This window comes from Diceros bicornis, unplaced genomic scaffold (genome assembly GCF_020826845.1).
Source record: "Diceros bicornis minor isolate mBicDic1 unplaced genomic scaffold, mDicBic1.mat.cur scaffold_230_ctg1, whole genome shotgun sequence".
NCBI lineage: Eukaryota > Metazoa > Chordata > Mammalia > Perissodactyla > Rhinocerotidae > Diceros > Diceros bicornis.
Genome location: NW_026691113.1, coordinates 47483 through 64068, shown reverse-complemented (window position 1 = coordinate 64068; position 16586 = coordinate 47483). Strand labels below are relative to the sequence as shown.

The window sequence follows — 16586 nt, the reverse complement described above, 5'->3', positions numbered from 1 at the left end:
TCCCTGTTCCTCTGGGTTTTTTGATCTTTTTGAGTTCTTTGCAGATATTGATGAGTGCTCCCAAGATCCATCACGGTGTGGTCCCGATTCTGTCTGCACCAACGCCCCAGGCTCCTACAGCTGTAGCTGCGTTGTGGGCTTCCGTCCCAATCCAGAAGGCTCCTGGAAACATGGCAACTTCAGCTGCAAAAGTAATCCTCTCCTTATGTGTCCTGGCAATGGAATCTGTGTCTTTCTTTGGTTGTAAAATCCTCACTCTACCCAAGCTCTGGATCCTCTTCTTACTTTCATTCATTCTCTCTTTTTATATTCTTTCACTAATACATTAATTTGATAAATTATTTTTGAAGCATTAATTAATTAACTAATTAATCAAACAGGCCCCTGCACTAGGTACTGGGGATTCAATCCTGGATGTGATGGACATGATATTTGCCCTCATGTAGCTTATAGTCTAGGGAAGGAAGTAGAGAGCACACACATAATTATTTAATGATTGAAAAATTGTCAGGCCCTTTGGCATATTATATACCCCATTAGTGAGATATATAATATGCTCCAGGCAAGTGACATTTAAGCTGAAGCTTGAAGGAAGAGTAGGGATTATGCAGATGAAGAGTGGAGATCACAGCGTGACAGGTTATAGCATGTGCAAAGGCCCTCAGGCTAACAAAGACTGAGGACAAAGGGAATGGCATTAGCTGCATCTGAGCAGGTGGGCAGAGGTCAGATTCTGCAGGACCCTGTGTGCTGTGTGAAGAACTTTAGTCTTTCTGCTGAGAACAGTGGGGAACCGTGAAAGGTTTACGTTTTTAAAATTATGGATTATTTGATACATTAAAAATATAAGTAATTTATATGGAGGCAATGAAGTATAATAATAAAATGGATATATCCGAGGCCCTTGCCAACATAAGAACCAGAATATCATCAATGCCATTGCATTTTCTGCATGCTTCTTCTCCACTCCGTATATCCTTGTCTTCTCCCCAGAGGGGACCACTCGGAATTTTGTGTTTATAATTCCCCTACTTAAAAAAAACCCTGCCATTTACGTATCCCTAAACAATATCTTGCTTAGTTTTGTTTGCTTTGGAGCTTTACAAAAATGGTATCATACCACATATTATCTTTTTTTATTGAGATATAATTGACATATAACATTCTATTAGTTTCAGGTGTATAACATAATGATTGATATTTGGATATATTGCAAAATAATCACAATAAGTCTAGTTAACATTCGTCACCCTACATAGTTACAAAATTTCTTTTGCTTGTGATGAGAACTTTTAAGATCTACTCTCTTAGCAACTTTCAAATATGCAATACAGTATTATTCACTATTGTCCCCATGCTGTATATTACATCCCCAGGACTTATTTATTTTATAACTGGAAGTTTGTTCCTCCTGACGACCGTCATCCATTTTGCCCACCCTCCACCCCCACCTCTGGCAACCACCAATCTGTTCTCTTATCTATGAGCTTGGCTTTTTTTTTTTTTTTTAATATTCCACATATAAGTGAGATCATATGATATTTTCCAGAGTTGCTCTTTTTCACTCAATAATCACACTTCCCAAAGCCCCTGATGTTGTAGCGTGTAGCTGTAGCTTGTTCATTTCCACTGTTGTACAACATGGCAATGGATGCATTTACAGCATGGGGTATGATTGTGTAAATAATAATATCTTTCTGTGGTTGACATTTGATTGGCTTGCTTTTGTTTTCGTCCTAGTGGTTCCCTTCAAGTGTAAAGAAGATATGTTACCCAACAATGAGCAGGTCCAGCTATGCCAAGAGGGAGCAGCGGTGGAGCCTGAATATGTAAGTATTTTTGAAGGTTCCTAGCTCTTGAAGTTGTCCTAGAAGCCACTTAGGTAGGATGTTGTTTTGCAGTTTTAACGAAGACAAAAATATACAATGGCCTAAACCAGATAACAGTTTATTTCTCTCTTTGTAACAGTCTGAGTGTAAGCTGCTGAGAGCTGATGTGATGGCTTCATAATGCTCTGTCATCATGAACACAAGACTCCCTTGTTGTGGTCGAACATGGCTGCTCCAGCCCCTGCCATCACATCTGCATTTCAGCTTGTGGGCAAGGGAGAAGGGGAGGTGACAGGCACTGTCCTTCCCTTCAAGAGTATGACCCAGTATCACTTCTGCTTATACCTCATTGGCCAGAAATTAGTCATGTGGTCACACCTAGCTACAAGGAAAGCTGGGAAGGGAGGACATTTGCTCATCTAAAACTTGGGAATTCTCTTACTAAAAGAAGAAAGGATGTTGGAGTCTCATTACTAGTGAAGATGTTGGTGCTGCATCTGTGTGATATGGGATGCATATGTGATACATAGCCCCCAGGCCAGGCAAAGAGGAATGTGGACATCTGATTCTCTAATGGAGTCACTCCAGTGAGTAAAGGCTCCATGAGCATCTTCAGGAATTGGTGTAACTATTTTAAATATCAGCTTATAAACTAGCTTTGGAATTGCCATGCACTTTGGACGATTGTCATGTCTTTTTTTCATTGTGGTGAAATACACCTAAAAAATCACCATTGTAAATTATACAATTCAGTGTTATTTAGTACTCACAATGATGTGTAACCACCACCTCTATCTATCTCCAAAACATTTTCATCACCCCCAAAGGAAACCCTGTACCCACTAGCAGTCACTGCCCATTCCTCCCACCCCAACCCCTGGTAAACACTCGTCTACTTTCTGTCTCCACAGATGCGTCTATTCTGGACATTTCATATAAATGGAATCATGCGCTATGTGGTCTTTTGTGTCTGGCTCCTTTCACTGAGCAACATGTTTTCAAGGTTCATCCATGTTGCAGCATGTGTCAATGCTTCATTCCTTTTTACGGCTGAGTACTATTTCATTTGGACCACTGTTTTTTCACACATTTCCCCATCTTTTTACCCCACTAAATGGTTTTGCTGTCTATGTTTCTTTTGTTGTTCATGGAAGAGAAAGGAGCTGTGGTTCCAATTCTGATCAAATAGTTTTTATTTCTCCGAGAATTCGAGAGACTCACGAGACCTCAGGAATTTGGGACCACCCTGTATGGTGGGCTTGATGGCCCAATTTGTACCTTACATGCTTGGGGGATAGACTGATCAATGCTCACGAATGCTTTTCCCTCGGGGGCACAGGTTTCCTTTTGTGCACTAATGAACACCATCTTCAGCATCCTGGACAATGCCTGTGAGAACAAAGCCACCGTCGTTTCTCTGAAGGTAACGAGGAAGTCTTTGTAATTGTGTTTCCAGTTTCGAGCATCTTGTGGGACACTTTGGGAGCAGAAAGTCCTCTTTATAATTAATCGACTGTGAGTTAATATTTAATTTATTACAGTTGTAAGTTTTTAAAAATTAACACGCAGTAAAATTGCCCTTTTCTTTACAATCCTATGAGTTTTATCACCTGAGTAGATTTGTGTAACCACCACCACAATCAGAATACAGAACAGTTCCATCTCCCCCAAGAACTCTCTTGGGTTTTCTCTTTACAATCAGATACTCCCTCCACCACTAGCCCCTGTAAATCCCTGATCTGTTCTCTGTCATTATAGCTTTGTCTTTTCAAGAATGTGATATAAATGGAATCACATGGCCTTTTGAGTCTGGCTTCTTTCACTCAGCATAATGCCTTCGAGATTCATCAATGTTGTGTTTATCAATAGTCCCATTCCTTTTTTTCTGGTAACCATTAATGATATTTAGTACATTTACAATGTTGTCTAACCATCACCACTATCTAGTTCCAGAACATTTTCATCACCCCAAAAGGAAATTCCCTACCCGTTAAGCAGACACACCTCATCCTTCCCTTGACTGCAACCCATTCTCTTGATGAGAGAGGACAGCTGCTATTTCATTGATGAGAGAGAGAGCGCAAATACACCTTTCTTTGCAGAATACGGCTGAGAGTGTTACCTCTGTGCTTAAGCAAACGTCCACGTGGTCCACCTTCACCAAAGAAGAAACGTCCACCCTGGCCATAGTCTTACTGGAGACCGTGGAGAGCACCACGTTGGCAGCGTTCCTGAAATCCTCAGAGAATGTCAGTCAGTCTATTCAGACGGAACGCCTAGGTAGGCTATATCCTCCACGGCAAGCTCACACCTGGGCGCTGATTTTGAGGGGTGACTTCAGCAATGTGATTCTCCATGTCTTTTCCATATACCGTTTCCCTGACTGTTTCTAACCTCTGAACTCACACAAAGCAAGCCTATTATAGTAATGACATCTCTCATTTATTGAGCATCAGGCATTGTGTTAAGAGTTTGTGGCCAGGCACTGTTTGGAGGGCGTCGTTAATTCATTCAACAAATACTCGTTGACTGCCTACTGTGTGCCAGGTGTTAAGATATGATAGTCGTTTGCTGTGTTCAAATATTTCGAGCTCTTTCTTCTGGGCCCACGTTAGGATTGTACTCCCTGGCTTGGGGTTAGGTGGAATTTTGTGATGAGTTTAAGCCAGTGAATTGTGAATGGAATAGTTGCTGGTGTGAGACCTTCCAGAGCCTTCTTTCCCTCTACTCTAGGGACAGGCAGTGTTTCAGATCACAATGTCTCCATCTGTGTGGGTCCCAGGACAAGGAGAACACAGAGCACAGCCCCAAGTCAATTCACGATGGACACAAAGCATGAATGAGAAATCAATAATTATTTATAACCCACTAAGATTTGGGGTTGTGTGTTACTGCTGCATGCCCAATCCTCTCCTGACTGATACAGCTATGGATTTACCACCCTGAACGTGCTTGGTGGGTGACTGCGTGGGAATTTCGGGTACTGTATGCCTTAACGGCAGCACCCCACTCCTGGTGTAGCTCCAGTATCAGTCACATAATCCCGGGTAGTTCCATCCTCATGGGTGCCCAGGAGGCCAAGAGGTGGAAATAGAGTGTTTGGTGAACTGCCACCAGAATTGAACAAAACTAGCCTCGTGAATTTTATATTTTAGTGATAGACCTATGGCATACCAGATAGAGCTAGTGCTACTGAGAAAAATACAGCACGCTAAGGAGGCTCGAGAGGGTCAAGATTAGTGGGAACGTTGCTATTGTATATAGTGCGGTTAGGGGAAGTCTCACTGGGGCAGAGACCTGAGGGAAGGGAGCCGTGTAAATATTGGGAGACAGAGCAAGTGTGTTCCTTGGAACACTTGGTGAGTTCAAGGAACAATGAGCAGGCCGGTGAAAGCTGCAGCAGAAGGGGTCAGAACAGAAAGGGAGTGCAGATTTTGTAGACGAAGGTAGGGACTCAGGATTTTATTTGAGGTAAGATGGGGGGTGGGATTGGAGAGTTTGAGAAAATGCATGGCATTATCTGGCTGATATTTTTCGAGGGTACCTCTGGTAGAATTATCTATTTTGTTTTCAATAAGAGTCCTTTAATCATTGCCATGCTGCAGGTGGGAAATCTGAGGCTCAGAGAGGTTAAGTCGTTGCTCAAATTTGCACAGCTGGTGAGTAGCAGGGCTGGACTCCATCTGACTGCAGAACCCAAGCCCTCATCCACCATACTGGGCTTGCCCCGGTCCCTTTCTATTCCTTTGGCTTTGGAAAACTTGCCTAAATTTGGAGTAGCCAGAGTCACAACTCTGTCGCCTTCCATCACTGTCGACTTCAATCCCATCTTTTCCCCATGCACCCCCTATGATGTGAGGGCTCACGCCTATGGCTCCACCCGAGTCTCTCATATGTTTGGTGCTACCATCCTCCTACCAATCATCAGGGGCTCAAGAGGTTTCCCGTGATGAATTGGCCTTTCTGTTCTCTCCTTTGCTTGCGACTATGGATGCGTACCCTTCTTGGACAGAAACCGAATTCAGGACCCACTCTCTGGGTGACCTCATGCAAACTCTTCCTTTCTCCTTCTAGATATTAAGACCCAAGTTATCAACAAAGAATGCGCTGAGGAGAACACCATCTTTAACTTGAAAGCCAAAGGCGATGAGATGAAGATTTGGTGCTCCACAATTGAAGAATCTGAATCCACAGGTACAGACCCGCTCCTGAGAATCAAGGAGGGTGGTTGTGGTATATTCAATCAGCAAATATTTATCCATCACCTTCTAGGTCCCAAGTCCTGTGCCAGGTGGTGAGGGAATCTCTGATGGCAGAGGCAGAAATAGCCCATGCCCTCAGGGAGTTTTCCATCTGCTAGGGAAGGCAGACATTAAATAAATAATCTCACAATACCGGAGTACTGAAACCTTCCCTGTCCAATACAGCAGCCACTGGCCACACTTTGTTATTGAGCGCTTGAAATGTGGCTAGATTGTGAGCATAGAATACATACCAAATTTCAAAGGCTTGGTACAAAAAACAGAGGATGTAAAACATCTCATTAATAATTTTTCTAGGGGCCGGCCCGATGGCGCAAGTGGTTAAGTGCACGTGCTCCGCTGCGGCGGCCCAGGGTTCGCCGGTTCGGATCCCAGGCGCGCACTGACGCACCGCTTGGGAAGCCACGCTGCGGCGGCGTCCCACATAAAGTGGAGGAAGATGGGCACGGATATTAGCCCAGGGCCAGACTTCCCCAGTAAAAATAAGAGGAGGATTAGCAGATGTTAGCACAGGGCTGATCTTCCTCACACACAAAAATATAATAATAATTTTTGCTACTGATCATGTGTTGAAATGATAATATTTTGCATGTATTGAGTTAACATATTATTAAAATGAATTTTACCCGTTTTCTACTTTTCTGAAATGTGGCTACTAGAAAATTTAAAATTGCACATGTGGCTCATACTATGTTTCTAGCAGACGGCACTAATCTGTATCAAGGGTTGGCAAACTTTTCCTGTAGAGGGCAGGTTAGTAAATATTTTAGGCATTGAGGGCAATACAATTTGTGTTGCAACCATGCGACTCTACTGTTGTGGGGCAAAAGCATTCACAGGCAATATGTAAATGAACGGGTGTGGCTGCGTTGCAATAGAACTTTTATTTACAAAACACAGGCAATGGCCAGATAAGCCTGTACATTGTCCACCACCCCTGATCTACATGCTCTCTGGAGGGCACAGACCTAGGACACATCCTGGGAGACCCCCAACGTTGAAAGGGGAAGCCCACCAAAGAGATTAAACAAGAATGACCACAAACGTGGGAGGGGAACTTATTTTCCACTGCTGAGTTGAATCGTCCTTTAAAAACACAAATTCAAATTTGTTTTTAAGTATAGCCAAGATTTCTCCAGGTGATAGCACCTCAGGATTTTTTTCTATGGTTCTATGAGGGTCACCAACCAGAAGCCCACCCATGTTTTAATCCTCAGAGCAGGCCAGTGAAGGTGCAGGAATGCATGGGATATTACAGTGCATATACTAATAAATACTGAGCAAATGATTCCCTTTTTTTTTTTTTTTTTTGCATTTGGGGCAAATCGCAGGGACCACTGGGGTGGCATTTGTCTCCTTTGCGGGTATGGAGTCTGTTTTGGATGAGAGCTTCTTCCAAGACCCTCGGACCTTCTTGGGCAACTCCAAGAGGAAGCTGAAGATGAATTCTCGCATCGCTGGGGGCATCATGACCGGGAAGAAGAAAGATGGCTTCTCCGACCCAATCATCTACACTCTGGAGAACATCAAGGTTTGTGAAGAGGTCTCCACTGAGCCCCCATCTACCCGTTGAGAACTCCCCATCCCCTAGTGGGCTTAACTCTTATTTTTGTTTATTGAGGTAACGTTGGTTTATAATATTATATAAATTTCAGGTGTACCTCATTATATTTTGATTTCTGTGTAGACTATGTCATGTTCACCACCCAAAGACTAATTACTGTCCATCACCACACACAGGTACCCTGTCACCCCTTCTGCCCTCCTCCCTCCCCCTTTCCACTCTGGTAACCACTAGTCTAATCTCTGTATCTATGTGTTTGTTTATTGTTGTTGTTGTTGTCTTTATCTTCTATTTATGAGGGAGATCATACGGTATTTGACTTTCTCTCTCTGACATTTCTTTTAGCATAATACCCTCAAGGACCATCCATGTTGTTGCAAATGGAAAGATTTCATCTTTTTTATGGCTGAGTAGTATTCCATTGTGTATATATACCACATCTCCTTTATCCATTTGTCCATTGATGGGCACTTAGGTTGTTTCCAAGTCTTGGCTATTGTTAATAATGCTGCAATGAACATAGGGGTGCAAGTATCTTTACACATTCATGTTTTCACGTACTTTGGATAAATACCTGGCAGTGGAATAGCTTAACTCTCATTTTTAATGGGGACCCATTAAGGTGGCAAGCTTCCACAATTTCTAGCAACTTAAGCCAATCCTCAAAACCCACCTCTAGAGGAGTAAACTTTCCTATTTCTATGTGGCGTTCTTCCATTCATCAGCAGGCAAGATTTAGGTTAGGTTAAGTAACACTGATGCAGGAATATTTACAGAGACTTTAGTTACATTAGCTATGACCAAGTCAGTGGGAGAGACAGATCTGACATCCAAGACATTTCTTCTCATGACTGCACAGTGAAATGGCAGTGTTTTCCTCCATCCCCTATAGAGCATACCTGCATCTTCTTGCCCCAGATGACTTCAGGTTGGCCACACTGCATCCATTCAAGAAGGATTCTCAGGTGACCAGGGACTTTGATTTTTTCAGCCAAAGCAGAAGTCTGAGAGCCCCAACTGCGTTTCCTGGAGAATGGATGCAAAGGGTGGCAGGTGGACGCCATCTGGCTGCGTGATCCTTGAAGCTTCCGAGACGCATACTGTCTGCAGCTGTAATCGAATGGCGAACCTGGCCATCATCATGGCTTCTGGGGAGCTCACGGTCAGTACTGATGCTCTGTTTCTTGCTCCCCAAATCCAATGGGAAAATATTGACTAAACATGCATGGTGTGCCTCTCATGGCCTTGTGTGTTGTGGGAGGAGTCATGGGGGCACAGAAGGGGTGTGTGCCATACCTCTGCCCTTGGAGAATTCATGGTCTTGTTGGGAAGCCATGACCCTCATATGTCAGATGAGGAATGACCCTAAACAGGTGCAGGCACAGTAAAAATCACAGATCCCATTTACTGAGCACTTATCTTGTTCTGGACCCTTTATTTTAAGTGTTTTTAGATCCATTGCACAGGATAAGAGACTGAGGCTCAGTAGCCTTCTAGTAATTGGAAGGTGGGATTCTATTCCAGGACAGTCTGGCTCCAGAAGTCTCTTTCCACTGAACCATACAAATGGTGCAAGAGGTTGCGCTGTAGGAATTCAGAGGTGTTTCAGTGAGATCTGGTGACAGATCAGGGAAGAAATGAAGAACAAAGTGAGCCTTGGTGAGCAGGCAGATTTGGGAGAGAGGAAAGACATCCTCATTAGTGCTGTGGTGAGTTTCCTTACCTCTCATGCAAGATCTGAGGTGAATTCTCTGCCAGGGAGGCCCTAACTGCTAGTTAGAGGAATATGGGGCTTAGGACTTGAGAGACCTGGATCCAGAGCAAGACCAGCCGAGTTTCAAGTCCATCTCTGTCACTTCCTAGCTGTGTTAACCCAAGATATATATAATATAATGTTTATATAGTGTATAATTATACATATAATTATTAATATTATAAAATACATATAAAATTTCATATACCTATATGTTATAGACGTATTACATATATATGCATTATAATACCTATGAATTATAATACATATATATAATTTCAGGAATATTGAAATGAACGTGCAAATGGACACAAAACTGTTTTTTCCATGGAATTATTTTGCATCTCTGTCATTTATTTAAAATTTACTGAATTGTAAAATATCTCCCACATAGATCAGAACTGGGTAACCGGGAGATGTGTGCTCTGACAATACATCGTTTTCCATGGAAGTACTCATTTTTCTCTACACCATAGATCTCATCCAGTCTCACAGCCATAAACACCATTTATTAGGAATGACCCCAAAATACTAAACAATGTGCAGTCCAGCCCCCTTCCTGAATTCTAGACTCATATAACCAACCACCTACCTAGTGCCCCCACTGAGATGTCTAATAGATGTCACAAATGTAACGTGTTCCAAACTGAGCTTGTGATCCCCCCGCCTCTCATTTCCATGGAGGGTCCCCTATCCTTCTATTGCTCAGCACAAGGCCGTGGAGTTATCCTTGACTCTGCCTTTCTTCTTACCCTTCATCTCCGATCTGTCAGCAAATCCTGTTGACACTTCCTCAGAATGTATCCAGAATCTGATCGCCTGTCTGTTCCTTTGTTGCTTCTATTCTGTTCCAAGTCCTATTGTCTGTAGCCAGGATTATGGAAATAGCCTCATAAAGGGTCTTTCTGCTTCCCCTCTTGCCTTTTCCCTGCCCCACCTTTGGTCTGTTCTCCTTGCAGCAGCCAGAGGGCGCCTGTGAACTCCTGAGTCGGGTCACATTCCTTCTCTGCCTACAAACCTCTATGGCTCCCACCTTACTCAGTAAAAGCCAAAGTCACCTGATGGCCCACAAGGCCCTGTACGATCTGACCCTCTTTTCCTCCTTGACCTCATCTTCTGTTAATCTCACTTCCCTCTGCTCCACCCATGCTGGCCTGCTCAGGATTCTTCAGACACGCCAAGCTCACTTGCTCTTTAGGAATCTTGACCTGGATGCTCACTCTGCCTTGAATGTTCTTGTCCTGATACCCACATGGCCAACTCCCTCACCTCCTTCAAATCTTTGTTCCAATCATTTGTTATCAATAGTATTTCCTCTGGCAACTCGATTTCGTACTGCCTCCTTTTCTCCTACCCTGACATTCATGCTTCTCCTGCCCCTAATCCTGATTTTCTTTTCATAGCGCTTACCACTTCCTAACATGCTATAACTTCCTTATTTATTTATGGTCTTCCATCTCACACTAGAATGTCTTATTTTTTCACTGACATATTCCAAACTCAATTAACTAAGATCCAGTGGCTTAATTAAATAGGGAATTATTTTTTTTGCAAGAATAGAAGCCCAGAGTTAGGTGTTGCTGGTATTGGTTCTATTGCTCAGTGGTATTGTAAAGGATTTAGGCTCTTCCCGGTTTTCCAATCTGCTAGCAGCATGTTGGCTTTTCATCAAAATGTTTTTTATGGTTGCAAGGTGGGTGCCATAGCTTCAGACATCACGACCATGTTCAAGGCAGAAAGAAGAAGGATGGGGCAGAAACAGCAGCCTCTCCTTTCATGCCTCTCCCTTTAACAGGAAACAGAAGCTTTTCCCAGAAACCCCTCAGCAGATTTCCCTCTCACGTATTTGGTCAGAACTGTGTCACATGACCACTCCTAGTTACAAAAGAATTTGACAAAACAAGTATTTGGCTTTCTGGCTTCTAGAGCGAGAGCTATCAGTGGTGAAGAGGTTAAGAATGGCTTTGGAGTTTGCCTGCAGCGCCTGCCATGCTAGAGATAATCACTGTTAACATTTTAAGGTTTATCCTTCTAGTCTGTGTTGCCATATTTCTCTCTCTCTGTATTTATAAGACCCATGCCCATATAGATATGACCCCTGGGATCATGTTTGTACTAATCTTGGTACTGATTCCAGTTCTGATTTCTCTCTCACAGGGTTAAAGCTCTTTCTTGCTTTCAAATACACTATGAAGCAACATTTGAGGACAGCAGGTGCCGGCAGGAGCTGACGCTGAAATCTTCTCTTCATGGCTTAATGTGGAATTGCAGATCTCACCAGCCCCAGGACTCTCTGGGTGATTCAGAGCACTGATGGGTGGGGCGTTCTTCCCACGTTCCATGCGCTGGTGAGAAACAAGACTTTCTGTTCCAGATTACCATTTTATCTTCTATGTTCTGCAAGCCTTTGAATTTCCAGAGTGTTGAGGAAATAATAGATCCTAGTGCAATGGCATGACCAAGAACATCTGGCTACCGTTTTGTTTTCTCCTAAGTTCTTTGGCGTGTGGCTGCAAGCCTGCCTCTCCAGCGCCTGTCACAGAGTATGGAAACGGCTTCAGGAAATGGCTTGTCTTCTGACCGACTGGCTTACCCTTTAACAAAGACTCCTCCTGCCTGTAAAGAAATGGCCAGTAAGACTGTAACAAGAGCCCCAGGGGATAAACAAAGCGCACTGACATGGACGCTACTTTGGCACAAACACTTAAAAGAGTTATGTTGGTAAGCAGGAGCGGTGGATGGAGCAGAATTCCAGCGTTTCACAGAGAGTTGAAGGACTTGATGACAAAGCCTTGGGAAATATTTTGGTTTCCTGGAAACTTTCCGGGAACCAACGTCTCCTTTCCTTCCAGGAACTGTTTTGTGACTTGGCTAGGATTCACACTGCTTGCAAAGTTATCATCATCCTGCCTTGCTCTTCGTCTCCCATAAAGTGTTGAGTGCCAAGGAGAGAAGAAGGAAAATTTAAAATGTACATATCCTCCCTTCCATGGCCACTCTCCAGCCTGCCTCCTCAAAGTGTGGTCCGTGGACCAGAAGCATCAGCATCCCTTTGTTAGATAAACAGGATCTCAGGCCCCACTCCAGTTCTGCTGAACCAGAACCCGTGGTTTAATGAGATCCCCGGGGGATTTGTGTTGTGTGTGAGTGAATGCTCTAGAATATTCTTCTGTTTTCCATGCTTATACCAGAGCTTGTTTTTAAAACTAGAAAGGAAAACATATTCTTGGCTTTAGGACTTTGCATCTGCCATTCTCTCTTCCTAGGACACCTTTCCTCAAAATTGGGCTAATTTTTGCCCTCTCTTTGAGTCTCAGCTTAGTCATCACTTCCACCAGGAAGCACTCTTTAGATCTCTTCAAGTAGGATTAGATGTCACCTCTGCGTGTCCTCTGAGGCTTCATGCTTTCTAGCTCTGTATTATAATTTCTTTTCTTCTTGAGTGTCTCCAATTAGATTCTGAGCTCCCTAAGTGCAGGGAAGTATAGTCAGTGGATTCTTCATAAATATTTTGAATGAAAGCGTGAATGAATGGTTACTCTCCATTTTGAAGACGAGCAAACTGAGGCTCAGAGAGGTTAAGTAACTTTCCCAACATTACACAGCTGTAGCGGGCTGAGCTGGGCTTTGAACTCTTGACCAGAGAGCTCCTCTTCCAGGCCACTAGTCCTTCTCCTTCTCTTTCTTTGACCCTAGGAATTCTTAGTTTGGGGATACAGAGAAAAGACTAACTATTTACTTTGAGTCAACTTATCATTTAGGATTCAGTTCGCTCGGTAATGATCCTGTGTTGAACAATTTGATCACAACATTAAACTTGATTGATGGAGGCTCAGTCTTTGTTATTTGTGGCAGCCACAATTTGGGAGAGGGGCTGACATCTGTTTACAAACAAGAGTTCATTTATGATAGGTTGGTCTTCAATGTTTGGCTTGTCCAGAGGGTTCAATATAGAGGTGACAATTCTAAGGGATATTGAAGGCATGATTTTTACCCATTGCCAATTGTGGTAGGTTAATTGCATCAATGCCTTCAAGAATGGTTTCCATGCCTCCACACCCCTTCCCTGTAACTTTGTAACCCTTCCTTCTCTGACTCTGGCTTGGCCTTGAGAGTTTATTTGGCCAACGGAATGTTAGCAAGCATGACTCAGAGGTTTCAAAATTGGGTGTGCATCCCTTCTTGCCCTTTGCATGATTTGTCTTGCTCGCTCTTGCACTCCTGCCTCCGCCATAAGAACGTGCCCAGTCTAACCCGCTGGAGGGATGTGAGAAACATATGGAGGAGAGTTAAGTCATCCCGTTACACCAGCTGAGGCTGTCCTTAATCAGCCACCTAACCAACTTGTAGCTGACTGCAGTCGCATCAGTGAGCCAAGTCAAGATCAGCAGACCTGCCCACCCAACCCATCAACTCAGGAGCAACAATCAGGTATCATTATTTTAGGGCACTGAGTTTCAGGAGTGGTTTGTTATGAAGTGTTATTTGTGGCAATTGCTAACTGATACAGCAGCCAATGGATTGTCAACATTTTGCATTTGATTGCAACAATTTGGAATATACAAAGAGGAGGATTTGCATCTATATTTCCTCTTAGCTATCAAGGTCTATAAATCTATAATGTTTGAATAAAGTTCTTTCTGACAGAAGACTTGCACAAGGCATTGTCTATCTCTATTACAGTGTTACATGTTGGTTTAAAATACAATCGTGTTAAGGAACTCTATGTTTCTAAGGTAAGTGAAAGCTGTAACCTCCAAAATAAGGATCTTTCTTAATATAAACATCAAGCTATGCTTGGTACGTTCCTTTACCCCCATGGCCTCATATGCCTCCACTAGAGACAGAAAAGACACTTAGAATAAAAACTGCATGGTTCTCAAATCCCATAAATATAAAGTGAAATAACTCTGTCCTCTTATAATCCAAATAATTTATGGTGTCCAAAAAAAGACAGATCCATTCATTCAAGAAATATTTATTGACCACCTAAAATGTACTTTTCCTTCCTAAACCATTAAACATCATTGAAAAAAAATTAAAAAATTGAAAAGCAAGGATATTAGAACATAAAATATTATTTTAAATTTAAATATTTTATTTTTCCCCAAACCAGAATTTATTAAAATTTGACTTTCTTGATTTTAATGGAAAACTCATCAATAATTTTTCAAAATCAATTTCTAGAAAAAAATTAACCATTAAAAGTACATTGAAAAAGTATATGTAGGGGCTCACATTTTTCCTTTTGTATCAGGTCCCATTATGACCCCAGCATAGCACTGTCAGATCTTGGATTTGGATATTTTGCTTATCATGGATTTTTCTTGCACTGATTTTGATATTTTTAAAAATTGCATTTACATGGTATTTATCTTGATTTTTTTTGATGCACACTTAAATTTTGTGCCTGAGACGAGTGCTTCCCTCCCCTCCCCCCAGTGCTGGCCCTGATCGTGATCTTTTGCTTTACTGAGGAAGATTCTCCCTGAGCTAGCAACTGCTGCCAATCTTCCTTGTTTTGTATGTGAGCTGCCACCACAGCATGACCACTGACAGACGAGTGGTGTATGTCTGCACCTGGGAACCAAACCAAGGCCACCGAAACAGAGCACGCCAAACTTAACCACTAGGCCACTGGGGCGGGCCCTGGTCATGATTTTTGGGGGGCAGATTCATACTGGTTTTTCAGGAAGTGGGACAACATCCTTGGCACCCCTTGCTTAAAAACACTTGAGTATTAATAATGCTGTATTAGTCACACCCATCTACATGGAAAGAGAAAACCATAACATAGTGCCAGATATCTCATGGCTACACGGAAAGTTATCCTCAGGGTGACACAGAACAAGTATGCCCATGTTATTTTAAAACCTTTATTTTTCCCACTTGTCATATTGTGAACATCTTTTCAACTCATCGAACCTCTTAGAACTTCAGTTTTTTCTCGAGAGCTGCACAGTATACATGTGTCATAATGTATTTAGCCTGTTTTTGCATCATTTCCAACTTTTTAGTACTATAAACTATACTGTAATGAACATCTTTGAGCTAAATTTTAAGCACTCTTCTAGTTAAATGCTTTTAAAATTAGTGGTAGGTTATCAATGAGAGGAAGCTTATGTGTCTTCCTTAATGTCTGGTTGAAGAAAAACATTAGTAACTGCACAAATCTATCAAACTTTCACAAACTGTCCAAAAGTAAATCATTAGAAATATAGTAATTTGAAGTTTACTTAAGCTCTACTCATAGAAAATCTTTCCATCCTCAGTTCTAAGTCATCTGGTTGCCTCCCTGCCTTAACATTTCTGTTCTGTTGTGCCTAAAGTTATCAATCTTTTATTTGTGATACTCAGCATGTTGGATTATAATCAGATGCTCATGTGTTTTTGTGCCCCGCTATCCTATGAGTTCCTTGTCATTTATCTCTACACGCTTATGACCCAACAGAAGATTAGGTTCACGGATTGGATCAATAATGTTTATTTAATGAATGCATCAAGGAAAGAGTGTGTCAATCTACCACACAGCAACAGGACACTGTTCTCTATTCTGCCCCCTGAAGGACACCCCTTGATTTTACAGATAATGTCATGCTCTTGCAGAGTCACCCAAAGACCCTTTTTTCTTAATATACCTTAATTTTATCTATTTATTTATTTTTCCCCCACAGCACCAATAGATAGTTGTATGTCATAGCTGCACAGCCTTCTAGTTGCTGTATGTGGGGCGTGGCCTCAGTATGGCTGGAGAAAGCGGTGCGCGCCTGGGATCCGAACCCTGGCCGCCAGCAGCAGAGCACGAGCACTTAACCACTAAGCCACAGGGCCGGCCCAAGACCCTTTTGTTTAAGTTTCCAATAACAATAAGTCTGTGCTAATTCCATTATGAACACTGCTATTTCTAAAACGACAATAACCAACTTAGGTCAGCTTCCCTAAAAGCAGAGCCTCAGACAGGGATTTTGGTGCCCATGATTTATTGAGGGAGTGCTCTGAGAAGAGAGAAAGTACGGGAAGAAGAAGGAGCAGAGCAAGGTTGTGGTCTCAGCTGGAACCTACTTGCAGCCTGACCTCACTGTGAGCTCTGGAGCATGAATTGTACCTCAGCGTTGGTCCCATTTTGAGGCACAGGGACCAGCCTGTTTTGTCCCTGTGTCAGTTAATTATTGGCTGCG

The 16586-nt window shown here is 42.6% G+C and overlaps 1 protein-coding gene across 1 annotated transcript; it reads left to right on the top strand.

Moving 5' to 3' along the window:
- The first annotated feature begins 1664 nt into the window (after positions 1-1664).
- On the top strand, positions 1665-11907 carry LOC131402695 (adhesion G protein-coupled receptor E1-like). Its single transcript, XM_058537290.1, has 7 exons — positions 1665-1829; positions 3169-3252; positions 3932-4109; positions 5904-6023; positions 7423-7622; positions 8647-8817; positions 11566-11907. Exons 1-7 carry the CDS (start codon positions 1665-1667, stop codon positions 11569-11571), a joined length of 924 nt encoding a protein of 307 aa, XP_058393273.1. The 3' UTR covers positions 11572-11907.
- The last annotated feature ends 4679 nt before the right edge of the window (positions 11908-16586 follow it).